Source organism: Choloepus didactylus, chromosome 2 (genome assembly GCF_015220235.1).
Source record: "Choloepus didactylus isolate mChoDid1 chromosome 2, mChoDid1.pri, whole genome shotgun sequence".
NCBI lineage: Eukaryota > Metazoa > Chordata > Mammalia > Pilosa > Megalonychidae > Choloepus > Choloepus didactylus.
The window spans coordinates 214290613-214305937 of record NC_051308.1 but is presented as its reverse complement, the minus strand read 5'-3'; the positions used below and the strand labels follow the sequence as shown (position 1 = coordinate 214305937).

Below are 15325 nucleotides of genomic sequence, written 5' to 3'. Positions count from 1 at the left end.
CCCACTGCCCCACTTTTTTTCCTTTCTTTGCTCCTGCAAATGCTTCAGTAAATATTTTGTTTGCGTACCTTATGAACTAGTGTGTTTATTTTTAAGTTAAAGTATCTATGTATCTTTTCAATATTAAAATATTTTCTAGTTTTGTTCCAGAATGGATATAGTACTTTACAATTTTACCAGCAGTTTGAGGGCCCATTTCTTGAATCCTTTAACACTGAATGTCCCTCTTTTTTAAAATTGTTATTTTGGTGCATTAAAAAAGGCATCTTTTGGCTGCATTTTTCCCATTCTTGTAAAGTAGAATGTCTTTTTATGTTATTGGTCATTTGGATTTTTCCTTCTGTGAAGGACCTATTCTTTAAAATCTATCAGTAGGATTTCTTTTATGTTGGTAATATTTACTCTAATATTGGTGTTTGAAATAAAATTTTCTAGTATATTGTTTATCTTTCATTTTTTATTTATTTTTTTTCATTGACCTTCAAAGGTTTTCCTTTTATATAGTTTAATATGCGTATATTTTCCTTTATAGTTCCTGGGTTTTCTATGTTGCCTAGCATGGTCTTCTACTTCAGGATTTAAATTCAAATTTTCTTTCTAAAATATGTGTGGTTTTTTTTTTAAGATTGACATCTTTAATCCATCTGAAATTTATTTTTTTACATGATGGAAGGATATTTCTGATGAATAACAAGCAATGTAGATTTTCCCTCAGAAATGAAATAGCTCCTTTGTTACTAAATAAGTTCCCATTATACTTTGATTCAATTTCTAGACTCTAAAAGATATTTTTTGAAATAACAAATGAGAAGATTTTATAGGTTTTGAAAACAATAATTTATGCCATGTGTGCATTGTGCTTGGTAACAGTTGTAAATATTATGGACATGCTTCTTGTGCTCTTGGAATTTAAAATATTTTGTTACAGATTTAAAGAACATTTTCTAATTTCATCAAGACAAAGATGTCCAGAAATAAAAATGTCTGGTGGCTATTAATATTCCAGTGATTTGGAGGTATTCAAAGTGCATGGTCATTGCAGTGATTTCAATAAAAAACGTTTGAGTACTTTACATGTCAAATATTCTACTGTCCATAAAATGTACTCTCAATTTGTAAGACAAATGATAAGCCTATGAAAGTTTTTTCCTACTATATTTGTCCTGGTTTTTATTTACATTAGTAAATAACTTTATTTTTTAAACGGAGGCCATAAGTTAACAAATATTTGTCAAATGAGCGTTCCAAGTGAGGGAATACCAATTTTGACATGAAATAAACTGTCTTTAGCTGTAAAGGATTTTAAAGGTTACTTGTGTTGACATCTCAAATATGCTTCCTTTTTTTTTTATTTTTTCTCATTTTAAAAGTAATTATGCTAATTGTAAAGAATTTTTAAAATACAGAGAAGTAGAAAGAAAGAAATTAAACTGCACTTTAATGTCAACAACTGGACCAGGACCACCACTGTTGATATTTGTTGGGAAGGAGACAATGAGGAAGGTTGTTTAAGCAAAAAGAAGCATTTCTTTTCTGTTTCTATTACCTGATCTTTTTACTTAATGATATACCATAATTAACTTTATATCATGATTTATAATACATTACATGACCATTATTTAATCAATCCTGTCTTAAGATTTTTTTCTGTGGTAAACAATGCTTTATTGAACATCTTTGTACACAGAACTAGATGTATTGTTCCATGCACAAAAGTTCTTAATTTTGATGAAGTCCAATTTATCTATTTTTTCTTTGATTGCTTTGGTTATCATATCTACAAATCCACTGTCAAAACCAAGATCATGAAGTGTTACCACTATGAGTTACTTCTAAGAATTCTATGGTTTTAGCTCTTGGGTTTAGGTCACTGACCCATTTGAATTATATGGTGTGAGTAGGGGTCCAGCTTCATTCTTTTGTATGTGGATATCCAGTTCTTCCTGCACCAGTTGTTGGAAAGACTGAATTCCTATTGAATGGTCTTGCACCTTTATCAAAATCAATTGACCATGTGTTTCTGGGCTTTCAGTTCTATTCCATTGATGTATATGTCTGTTTTTATGCCGATATAGCACACTGTATTGCTAACTGTAGCCTTGTTGTAAGTTTTGAAATCAGGGATTGTGAGTCCTCAAGATTGTTTTGGCTATTTGAAGTCCTTTGCAATTCCTTATAAATTTGAGGATCAACTTTTCCCTTTCTGCAAAAATGGCCATTGGATTTTGATAGGGATTGCACTGAATCTGTAGATCATTTTGGGAAGAATTGCCATTTTAATAAATATTGAGTCTTCTGATCTATCTACACAGGATGTCTTTTCATTTATTTAGGTCTTTAATTTCTTTCAGCAGTTTTTTGCAGTTTTCAGTGTCTTGCACTCTTTGTGAAATTTATTCCTTTGTATTTGATTCCTTCTGATACTATTGTAAATGGAATTATTTTCTTAATTTCTTTTCAGATTGTTCATTTCTAGTGTATAGGAATACAACTGGTTTTTGCATGTTGGTCTTGTATCCTGCATATATACTCAATTCATTTATTAGCTCTAATAGTTTTTTTGTATGGAGTCTTTAGAATTTTCTATATATGAGTTTATGTCATCTGCAAGGAGAGAGCTTTTTTTCCTTTCCTATTTGGTTGCCGTTTACTTCTTTTTCTTCCTGGATTGCTCCAACTAGAACTTCCACTACAATGTTGAATAGAAGTGGCAAGAGTGAGCATCTTTGTCTTCTTCCTGATCTAAGGGGGGATGTGATAATTATTTTTAAAACATGTATTTTATATGAACTTACATGTTTGCTTCAATGTATAAAACTCAACTTTATGAATTTATAAGGGAATATTTTTAAAAGATTGAAATACCCTCACATATTAATAGTAGTTCCCTTTGTGTGGTAAGTTTGAGTGTGTCTTTCTTCCACTTTTTCTGTATTTTAAATCTTTTCCATAATGAGGATTTTTTTTAAGTTGGGGAAAATGCTTTATTAAGAAGAAAAAGAAGAATCTGTAATACAGCAATAAAATCATGAATTGCCTTTCAACAGTACTCATAAAAAATGCATATTGACGTGGTATCTAATGTTTACTAGTCAGAATAAATTTAAATAGAAATAACAATTTTCCTCAAATCATAGCCATGGATAAATAAGTTTAAAATGTCAAATCTTAAAAACATTAAAACATCTTTAGCATGTAATTATATTCTGCCTTATATTGTTCTGTAATTGCTCATCATATTTCTCTATCTAAATTGATTTTATCTCATCTGCATCCTTAAAATTTTTTAACTATACTTTACGCATGCTGTTGCTATTTCCCACCCTGTGCCTTGGTTCTTAAACATACTTTAAAGTGTTATAATTAGACTTGAACTTCTTGAGGACAAAGGTGGGGAGCACAGACTGGGCAGAAATTCAGGGGGGCAGAGTTGAGGCCTGTGGTTGAAAGGATGCAAAATAAATAGTTTTTTGATTTGAGTTTCCTTAGGTCACCTAATACTAGCTGTTTCATTATTTCAGGAAATGTCTTGTAACTAGGTTAGGAAACAAAACAAAAACTTCTGAGAGCACTTCTGCAAATACACACTGTGAAGAAGGAAAAGTGATTTGGGAAATAGGCATTAGATTTACTTTTTAGTATATCAATTTCATAAACTGAGTTAAGGGTATTTATTTTTTATTATAATTATTTTGTACCATCTGTGTTTTTAAAGGGAGAATAGAAAATTCTATTTTGCAAGCTCACTGCTCAAGATAATGTCAGTTAATGTGAAAGGGATTCTTTAACTTGAATCCTGATATTTTAACATGCATCCTTAAAATACTTAGAAGTTTAATATGATTTGCAATACTGGAAGAGCAAAAATTAAGGGTAAACAATGTTCCTTAAAGTTTTTTTAAACTTGGGTTTTCTTTGTATCAATGTGTTTTTTTCCCTTTTCTTCTCTTGTAGTACCTGTTTGAAAATGGTAGAATAGATAACATTTTTACTGAGCCCTATTCCAGATTTATGATTGAACTTACCAAACTCTTGAAAATATGGGAACCTACAATACTGCCTAATGGTAGGATGATTATTTTCTAATTTGATTGTTTTCAATGATGTGTTCTCTTAAATTGCTTGTTTTGTGATTATCTTTTTGTGAATTGTTCATTTTCTATTTCTGCCCTGATTTATAACATATTTTGAGAGAAAGTCTTTGGTTTACTATTGATTTTTTTAGTAAAATTATAACTTCCATACAGTGTATTTATAATTACAAAAAAAAATGAAACAACTTGAGTTATAGTTCCTTTTTAAAAACCCTTTTTTGATCCGGTAGTGTTAGTGATGCTGCATACCATTCCATACCAAAATAGATTCCACATATTCTACTCCCATACACTACCCGTTAGCAGTGGAGCTTTTTAAGTATTTTATATGCACGTCGAATTGGATGTTGAGAGAATTATGTACTTATTCTAGAATTGTATTTGACTGTTGTCAGACAAATCCCTTAACCACTCTTGGTCTTAGGCTCCTCAGCTGCATATGGAAAGGTTGAATGTGACACTCAGGAATTTGTACCCCTTTCTGTTGCGCAGCTGAGCACCTGTGAAGCTTTCTAAGCTACAGAGTGGTTTGATGTGTTTAGCATTTCAAAAGGGGTCTAGGGAGATAGATTTGGAAGTTATGGGGTCATGTTTATGTAGTCTTCCAAGAATAGGATGCAGAAGTGTCAACTGAGACTACAGAAATACAGGAAAGACCAACATTTAAGGGGCATCATAAGGAAGGTGCAGTTAAAGGTACATTTATTTTACTACTTCTGTAAGACTTCAGCTTTTCAAGAAAAATACCAGATAGGTCATCAGGAGGTAATCATTCTTGAACAAAATAAATTAAAAATAATGATCTTCTAATGATCTTGGCTAAGAAAAACTGAACAAGTTACCAGAAAGCTTAATGGTTTCAAACAGGAGTGCAGGCTATAGCATGTGCTCCAAATCTGGCCTCCTGCCTGTTTTTGTACAGGCCATGAGATAAGAATGGTTTTTGCACTTCTAAATGGTTGAAAAGTATCAAAAGAAGAATATTTTGTGGCATGTGAAAATTATAGAAAATTCAAATTTCAGTGACCATAGTTTTATTGGTATATACTTAGTCACACCCATTTCTTTTTGTATTGTCTATGGCTCCTTTTGTTCTACAACAAAGTTGTACAGTTCCTGTTTGGCTTGAAAAATCCTAAAACATTTACTGTCTGGCCATTTGATCTAAAATAACAACAGATTAAAACTATTTTAGGGGAATTATTGTCTACTTGAGTGTATTCACCTATGCTTTTCTTTCTGGTGCCTTTTCTGTTCATCTGCATAAGGAAGAGAAGGAATAGAGAGGAAGAATCAGTCTCCTTTCCCTTGTATCTTCCTATCTTAGGATTTGAGAATTTTTTAGTCCTGTGTTGCTGGAGCTAAGTGCTATTTCTTTTCTTCTTCCTCTGTTCAGGTTACATGTTCTCTCGCATTGAAGAAGAGCATTTGTGGGAGTGCAAACAGTTGGGCGCTTACTCGCCAATTGTCCTCTTGAACACGCTCCTTTTCTTCAATACCAAATACTTTCAACTAAAGAACGTTACTGAGCACTTGAAGCTGTCCTTTGCTCATGTGATGAGACGGACCAGGACCCTGAAGTACAGTACCAAGATGACATATCTGAGGTTCTTCCCACCTTTACAAAAGCAGGAGTCGGAACCAGGTGTGTGGTGGTGTTTCTACATTTCTGTTAAACTCCTATTTAGTACTAAAATGGAGAGATGTCACAGAGGGGTACTCATAAATTCTAGACATGAAAGAGCATAACTTTACTTCAACATTTAAATGGTTTTCTGTATTGTCAAAGCTAGGTTAGAGCTTGCCTTAAAATGAAAGGAATTATTGGCTTACAAATACTTCAATTAACTTTTAAATTAGAAATTCTAATTTATTGACCTAGGGTGGTGCCCAAATAATCTGCATTTTAAAAATGTCCCAGGGGATTTAAATATGCAATCATGAGGATCACTGATTTAGAGGCATAAGATGGGTCAACTGCTGCTAAAAAAAATAAAACTTGCTCAACTTTTAAACTTACTGATCTTTTTTTTTTTGACCAGAGCATGTCTTTTTAGTTAATGTTAAATTGTCAAATCCCGAAGAAATTTATAACCTGGCTGAGTGTGTGCTGATTTTGAACACAGTAGACTTTATCAGCAGCAACAATTTAATTAGAAAGTTTATGATCTTGTATTCCTAAAACAGCTCATTAATAATAGCTTGGTTTTAAAAAAAAAAATTAACTTTTTACTTTGAAATACTTTCATACTTACAGGACACTTACAAAAATAATGCAATCCCCATACTGAGAACTCCAAAATACCCCTACCTCCCAGATAACTAGATTTTAACATTTTGCCACATTTGCTGTATCAATCAATCTGTCAATCCATTTTTCTGAACACTTGAATGTAGGCAGTATACATCATGCTCCATGAATACTTAATACTGCCATGTACATTTCCTAGTGCAATTAACGAGTTCAAGAAATTTAACATTGATATATTTCAATTTTTTAATATGTCTCAATAATGTCTCTTTGAGCCTTTTCTCCTCCCTTGCTAGATCCTATCCAGGATCATGTATTACATTTGTCATTGTCTCTTTAGTTGTCCTTTTTTCTTTTAAATTGTGGGAATATATATACAACATAAACTTTCCCATCTGAACCACTTCCAAGCATACCGCTCCTTGGTTTTAATGACATCATAATATTACAATACCCTCACTACCTTCCATTACTAAAACTTTACCATCTCTCCTAACAGAAACCCTGTACACATGAATTAACTCCCTATTCTCCCTATCCCTTGCTCCTGGCAACCTGTACTCTAATTTCTATCTTTATGACTTTGCATATTCTCTGGTATTTTCTTTGTAGTGTTATCTTGGGGCTTAAATTTAACATCCTAAATCTATAACAATCTTATTTGCTTTGATACCAGCTTAATTTTAATAAGTATACATAAATTATGTTCCTATATCTGTGCTCCCCCACCTTTGTGTAGTTCTTGTCACAGATTACATGTTTATACATTATGAGTCCCAAACCACTGATGTATCATTACATTTTATGCATTTGCCTTTTAGAATTTGTAAGAAGTAAAAAAGCGGAGTTAAAAACCAAAAATACAGTAATGTGCTGGCATTTATATTTACCCATGTTGTTATCCTCACTGGAGATGTTTATTTCCTCATGTGGTTTCACTCTTTTGTCCACTGTCCTTTCCTTTCAACCTGCAGAACTCTACCACCTCTTGTAGGATCAGTGTTGTGAGTGTAGTGGTGATCAACTCCCTCAGCTTTTTTTTTTTTTTTTTTTTTTTAATCTATGAATGTCTTAATTTCTCCCTCATTTATTGAAAGATGGTTTTGCCAGATATAGAATTCTTAGTTGACTGTTTTTTGCTTTCAGCACTTTAAATATGTCATCCAACTACCTTTTTGACTCCGTGGTTTCTGTTGAGAAATTGACAATCTTATTGAGGCTCCCTTGTATGTGGCGTGTTGCTTCTCTTTTGCAGCTTTCAGAATTCTCTCTTTATCTGTGGTATTCAACAGTTTGATTATAATATGTCGTGTTTGGGTCTATTTGGGTTTATCCTGATTGGCATTCGTTGAGTATATTAGATGTGTGTATTCATGCCTTTTGTCAAATTTAGAAATTTTCAGCCATTATTTCCTTGGCTATTCTCTCTGCCCCTTTCTCTCTTCCTTCTTTTTCTGGAACTCCCTCATCGTCTATATCAGTACACTTGATCGTCTCCCTCAGGCAGACTCTGATCACATTTCTTCATTCTTTCTTCCTTCTGCTTCTCAGACTCTGTGATTTCAGTTGTCTTATCTTCAAGTTCACCAGTTCTTCTGCCAGCTCCACTCTGCTGTTGAACCTCTCTAGCAAATTTTAAATTTCTCTTAATGTAGTCTTCAACTCTGTTTGGTTACCTTTCATAATTTGTATCCCTCTATTGAGATTCTCTTTGTGTTCATCTATCATTTTCCCCAATTTCCATTAGTTATTTGTCCATGTTTTCCTTTATCTCTTTTATCATATCTAGGACCAGTTTTTTGATGTCTTTGTCTAGTAGGTCTCAGGTCTGGTCCTTCTAATTGAAGGTTTCTAATGTGTTAAGTCTTCTCTTTGCCTGGACCATTGCTTCCTGTTTCTTTATGTTTTATAACATTTTGTTGAAACTTAGACATTTTGATATTTTAATTTTTATTGCTGGAACTTAGATTCTGAGGAGTCTGTTCCTTCATTTTGTATTCAGCTAGTATCTTTGAATGCCAGGAGCTAACCAAAAAAAAAGGGAAAAAAGGAAAAAAAACATACTTTTCCAGTCGTTGCAGATTGACCTGGTTAAGTGCTCTCCGTCAGGGCTTATCAATACAATGAGTTTGGGGAATAGCTTCAGGCCAAAATGTAGGGTCTTCCTAATCCTATCTATTTGTGCATGTATATGTGGCCATGGGAATTCCCATTTACATGGTTCCAAAAATCCCTCTTCCCTAGGAAACAGTTTCCTCATGGTCCCAAGCAGTGCAGTATAAGTTCTACAGCCAGCAGTCCCTTGCCCTGAGCGGCATGACTTAACTGCTCTCCCTCAGAGTTCTGTAGGAGAACTCTGTGTTGCCTTCTACATGAAGGGCAAGTTCTCAGACAGTAAATATCCTGAAGCCACCAACAGAGAGATTGGACCAGGCATACATTCTCCTTGGACCAGTAGGCATGGGTTCCCCACATTAGAAGTATTTTCAGATGGAGAGGTGACAACTTCTGTCTTGGTCTCTACTGTAGGAGAAGAGCAGGTGGAACTCTCTTTTCTGCTTTTTCTTTCTGACTACAGAGTCCTATGCCTAATAATGCCTATCAACAAAATCAGCCTCAGAATTGAGACATATTCTCCAGCAATATGCTTTTTGCCACAATTCCCCCACTTTGGTGAGCAGGAGAATGTAAATTTCACAGGACAAGGACTTTTTGTTCACTGTTGTAAACCCAGCATTTAGCATAATGTCTGGCACCCCCATAGGTACTCAACAGATATATGGTGAATAAGTGAATAAGTAAAGAGGAGGGAAGGAGTGACAGACAAAGTTCCAACTGTGAAGTACAGCTCATTGGGTGTCTTTTGTAGAAAAGACTTTTCTGATATAATCCTTTGATTATTATTTCCTGTCTCAAGATAAACTAACCATTGGCAAGAGGAAACGAAATGAAGGCGATGAGGTTCCACTGGGTGTGGAGATGGCAGAGAATACTGAAAACCCACTAAGATGTCCAGTCCGACTTTATGAGTTTTACCTCTCAAAATGGTAAGTGATTGTCTTCTGCACTAGATATAGCACATTTCAAAAAAAGTTAACATATTTTGGATTCCAGGTGCTTGGACATCAGAAATCTAGCTGACCTCTGACTTTAGACAAGGATTTACCTCTAATTTCATTCTTTCCCCATTCTCATATCTGCCTGGATTGTTGAACAAGAAACAAATTGTCTTATCTTGATTTTTTCCAAAAAATCTCTTCAGAAGTAAGAATCACTTCCATTGGTTGATCTTTAAAACTGTTACTCAACGTTTACTTGATACCTTAATGCAGTGACTTTATTATTTATGTAGAAAAGAAAATTTAAAAGAGAGCTTATATTGCTAAACCTACAAATAGGAAAACAATTTATTTTGAAGGATTTGAAATTTTTGAGTGGTCCTTTTCTTGTAGAAACATTATGGTTTTAGAACTGTAAGATCCACACTAAAGTGATATATTTTTTTCTCAAAGAAATATAATGACCAAGTTTGCCCTTTGATAATATGTATTGAGTACTATTGGGGTTCATCCCAGGATATTGGGGCACTGAGGATGAAGTTTGTGAAGGATTTATACTTTGTCATATTTACATTATACTCACTTCCAAACAAGTGTGGTTTCTTGTGTGAGGAAAGATGTGGAGCTAACAGGTTACTTACTTCCTTGGGAAAAAATGCCCATAAACCTATTCATCCCTGTGGGTATACTGCTTATCGATTAGTTGAGTCACAGAGGGGAAAAGTTGAGAACCATTATAGTAAAGAATAGTTACATATTTTCTATACTCTCTGATCCCCAATTTCTTTTTTCTTCCCCCCTGTGGATAGTTCTGAAAGTGTGAAGCAGAGGAATGATGTGTTTTACCTTCAACCTGAGCGTTCCTGTGTCCCGAATAGCCCCATGTGGTACTCCACATTCCCGATAGACCCTGGGACTCTGGACACCATGTTAACACGTATTCTCATGGTGAGGGAGGTACATGAAGAACTTGCCAAAGCCAAATCTGAAGACTCTGATGTTGAATTATCAGATTAAAATGGAAGTGAGGTTCCTATTTTCATATATATTGGTATGCACCAAACTGTGAATGCATCCAGCCGTTGGAAAACAATATATTAACCCAAGTCCTCCTGACTTGATTATAAGATAATGGAAAACAGACAACTCATGAACCACAGTGTGGATGTACAAATGAAATTTGAAGGAAAGAATATGAACTGAGAAATTCTGTTCTTTGGCAGTGATATATAGTTCTTAGACATCTTCAGAATGACTAACCAGTTTCTCTGAGTGGTGCATAATCTTATTTTGTTTGGGAATAACAAATTGTGGAATATTTTTAAGGAACACTTGTATAAAACTCTACCATAGTAACCTTAGACCTTAGAGAGGTAGCTTTGGAATGAAACCTTGGCTGCAATAGACAACTTGGGCAAGCCCTATGTAAAAGTCAGAACAGAGCTAAAAGTGACATCAGATGAGGACTGTGAGACCCACACTTGAAGAACCAATAAAAATACTCAACTTTTTTTAAAAGACAGAGAGTGAAGTGGTCTTGATTTTTATTTTCACTGCCAAGCCAATTATGTGAAGGATAGAAGACTTTGGTACTTTTGCCATGGGCCCCTCACATCGGGCAAAAAGGCCTTTCTTGCTGTTAACACAATAATGTGTGTCCCTTTCACGTTTTGGATCTAGCCTTCTCAGCTGTGGGTCTGGATGTGGGTAAATGAAGGTAAAAGGGATGAAATTCACAAGCTAATTATGCACGCAGAAAATCTGTGGCACCCATTAGACCCCAAGTGTCTTGAGTTGTTTGTAGAAAACCCACTAAAATGCCCATTTCTTTGGGTGCTGCCCTTTATTGCTGCTGTTTCATAGCATGAGCTGTGGTACACAGAATGGGGGTTCTCCTTTTGTTTTCATTTTTTTCCCCAAATAGCAGCTTTTCTCCCCCTGCTTTACCTTCCTATTTCCCAAATAATTCCTCTTATTTTGTCTTTTACACCAGTTTCTGGAGGCCCTTGTCATTTCAGAAAGAATAGTCTCTCTCCCTACTCTGGCAAACCTATGGGTGATTCTACAGAAACACAGTATTACTTAGCTATCAGAATTACGAGAGAAAAAAGTCCTACTGTGTTCCTATGTAAAGCATTTGGAAGATGACCATGTTACCCTAACAAACTTGAAAACAGGGATCCTAGGGCTAGGATATCCACAGGCAGGTCTTATAGCATTATTCCAAACTCAAGCTATTTTATAGTTCCATGAGGATTGCAAATCATAGGTATGTTTGGTACATCAGTCCATTTCCCTCATATCCATTCTCAGTTTCTTCCCCACAAAATTTTGAATCAAAACTTTTTTGATGTTGGTCAATCACAGAAGTTCTTTAGTTGAGATTAATTTGACCCTATGATAGAAATGAGAGAAGTCCAAAAAGCCCATTAGAAATTTTAATCTTTTCATTATGTCCCATTTTAGGTGGGGATGGCAGGTGTATTTTTTTTTAACAAATAAGTCACTTAACTACAATAAAAATAAAAAGGCCTTTTGACATTGTGTACTGATGGTTCTGTCCCTCTGCCTGTAACAAATTTCATTTTTATTACCAAGAACTGTGTGAAAGAAGTGAATCTGCCCCAATTCTGTATGATTCTTCCATCTGTGTTTGTCATTTCTAACTGGAAAACTTCCTTACTTCCAGACCTTGTTTGATATGGAGGAAAAACAATTGGATTGTCTGATAAGTCTGCCAATAAACTATCCAGAAACATCAGGTGTAATATTCCCCACTACACAAAGTTTATGGTTTGTATAAACACTAACATTTTCCCCTTCTGTAGCTGTATGAAAAACAAAATATTGTTAGCATAGTAGATAAACTGTTAATGAAATACCAGAAAGAAAAAAAAATTGTATCTTTTAACTGAGAACATCCAGTACCCAGATAAATGACTGTATCAGGATTACAACTGCATGTTAGTCCACAGAGTTGCCCAGAACTTTAAATTAATTCATAAGAGAAAATTAGTTATTGGTCATTCCTCATAAGTGTAGCTGTTGATATATGTGTCAGATTATTTGCTTCTTTTATTTTATTAAAATTGTATAAAATTAAAATTTTTCCCCGGGGGAGGAAAAAACATCAAACAAAAAGAGAAACATCCTAAATCATTCTTTCTGTTCTTTTTTGTTTTTTAACCACTCTTGGGTTTACCCTTGCAAAAACTACAGAAAGATTCCCTTAGAATAAAATAGTATATTTGTATTTGATGGGTGAGTTATTCCTTTTCTTTATGTCTTGAAAGAATTTTAAGTATCTTTTTCTGTTTCATTCTATTGATATGACCAAACAGATAGTAAAATTACAAAGAACGAAAACAGTTTTCAGAAAATAAATTTAGTTTTTACCCATTTCAGTATGTATAGTATTTCATTGCAAAGTCTTTTAGTTGTTTCCTTTTTTCCTTCAAAAGATTTGTTCCCATTTTTAGTTAATTTATTAACTATATTCAAGCCCTGAAAGCTGGAATAATCAGGTATCATGTATATCTTTGGTTACAAGCAAACCTTTTTGAGATTTACAAAGCTCGCATCAATTCAACTTTTTAACAGTTTTGAAATTGTGATATTTGAATATAGAATCTGCCCATTCTTAAGTATAAATACATCTTTAAATTGGGAATGTAAGACTAAATGACATTTACCTTTGATGCCAGAACTGTTTTGGTATTTTGCAAGTACACTTTCAAATTCCATAAAGACTGTTTCAATTCTCCTACTTGTCCTGTTGCATTACTAACTTTGTTAAACAGAAGTTTTCCAAAAAGTCTAAAGTAAAATGAATTTCTGTAAATGAATCCCAGTTTTCTACTATAAAGTCAGAATTTAATTTTCCATATGAATAAAAGGGTCCCTTATGGTACTGAATTGAAATTTTAGGAAAAAAGTAATAATATCCTCAATTTCTCTATATTAATACTTGTTTCTCATCATAGTTTATCATCATCATTAAAAAAATAATAATTGAGGCACTGTTACATAGTGGAAAGATCATAGGCATTGGAGCCTAGTCCCTCTACTTTACTGGTTGTATAACTTTCAAGTAAATTATTTATCACCTGTGTGCCTCAGTTTTCTCATCTATAGAGTGGGAATAGCAATAACTTGTTGATAATAATAAATTGTTGAGCCTGACCCTTGGTAGACTTTCAAATGTCAGTTGGATATCAGTAGTGATCAACATCACAAAAATCCATCAGCATATTTCAGTATACTGATAAAGGGAAGAAACACATGATTGTATATCAGTAGATACAGACAAAAACATTTGATAAAGTTTATCTTTTTTTTTTTTTTTTTCCCTTAAGTGGGGGAAAAATTCTTAGCAATCTACAAAACTTCCTTTGCTTGGTAGTTTTAAATACCATCATTTTGAGGTTAGGAACAAGGCAATTGTACAACAATATCCACTCTCCTTTCTTCAGTTTCCTTCAGAAACAGAACACCCCAAGTTTTAGCTAGGCATGTGATTACTTTGATAAGAGTGATATTTTCCAGGCTACCTTGCCGCTAGGTTTGAACATATGACAAGGTTTAAATAATGGGATGGAAACAGAAGTGAATTTACAACTACCAGGCCAAATCCTTAAAAGGAAAATGCTTGCCCTCCTCTTCCAATTTCCCCTTTCCTGTGGGAAGAATATGAATGTGTCATGGCAAACCAGTTTTGCCCATGTGGGAAAGAGCAACACCCCAGGAGATGGAAACACAATAAAATGAACCTTCCATCTATGTCAGCCATTGTTACTTGATTTCCGTCCAAGCAGCCACTATGCCCACTCTCACACTTAACAAAGAGCCAGAAGTTCTGATCAAGACTGTAAGGAGAGAAAAAGAAAACAGAAATTACTATTGGAAAGTGAGAGATAAAATTGCCATCATTTTTAAGTGAAGTAATTCAGATGTTTAGGAATATCTGTGTACAAAAACCAAGAGAATGAAGCTATTACAGCAAAACAAGTTCAAGTAAGGAAGCTAGATAAAAAATAAGTTTATAAAATTTCTAGCATTTTTCTAGAAGAGCAGTGACCAAGTAGATGATGTAATTAAAAGGAAAAAGTAGTATTCACAATAGAACCAAAAACTGTCAAGGATTAGTAATTAGGTAATTCTCAAGACCCCTGCATTTGTTTTAGTAGTTGATGTTGGAGAAAATAGAACTGCCATCTAGCATCATGTCCAAAGATAAACTCCAGATAGATTAAAGGTTTAAATGTGAAAGGTAAAATTATAAAAGTAATAGAAAATATAGGTGAATATTATTGTAATCTAGGGGAGAAGAGTTTCTTAAATAAAATTCCTAAAACATAAACCTTGTGGGGAAAATAAAAAAGATGAATTGTATTATATCAACACTAAATATTTCTTTTAATAAAGGATAAAAATAACAAATTCATAGAAGATATTTGTAATGTTAAAACCAACAGAGGATATATATCTAGAATATATAAAAACCTGCGAAATCATAAAGAAAACTGAACAAAAGATAATGAATAGGTAGTTCATAGACGAGAAGAAGCCTAAAAGGGTAACAAATGCATGAAGAGATGCTCAAACTCATAATAGGGATATTTTAAAGAGCTATCACTTTATACCCTTAAGAATGGCTAAAATAAGAAAAGTGGATAATGCCACGTATTGGTAGGGACGCAGGAACTATAAAAAGCCTTACACATTTCAAGAGTGAAGGTAGACAAATGTAGACTTGTATAGCCATTCTGGAGAGCAATCTTAACCATATCAAGTTTAAAAAAGTTCAACAGTTTTGCTATGAGATTCTCCCCTCGCCATTAAATAACAGTGAACATTATCAATTGCTTCTTTTCTGTATCTATAAAATCAGATAGTTTTTATCTTTATTCATTTAATGAAAT

At 33.8% G+C, this 15325-nt stretch overlaps 1 protein-coding gene across 5 annotated transcripts in view; it reads left to right on the top strand.

Annotated features, from left to right (window-relative positions):
* Positions 1-10926, top strand: part of ZMYM4 (zinc finger MYM-type containing 4) — a 230189-nt gene extending 219263 nt beyond the window's left edge. For all 5 annotated transcript variants that reach the window (XM_037827754.1, XM_037827755.1, XM_037827756.1 and 2 more), the window contains 4 exons: positions 3955-4066; positions 5491-5739; positions 9263-9392; positions 10214-10926. In XM_037827754.1, the coding sequence (XP_037683682.1) occupies positions 3955-4066; positions 5491-5739; positions 9263-9392; positions 10214-10421 (699 nt within the window). In that variant the 3' untranslated portion in view covers positions 10422-10926. The remainder of the gene's footprint in view (positions 1-3954; positions 4067-5490; positions 5740-9262; positions 9393-10213) is intronic.
* Positions 10927-15325: the final 4399 nt, after the last annotated feature.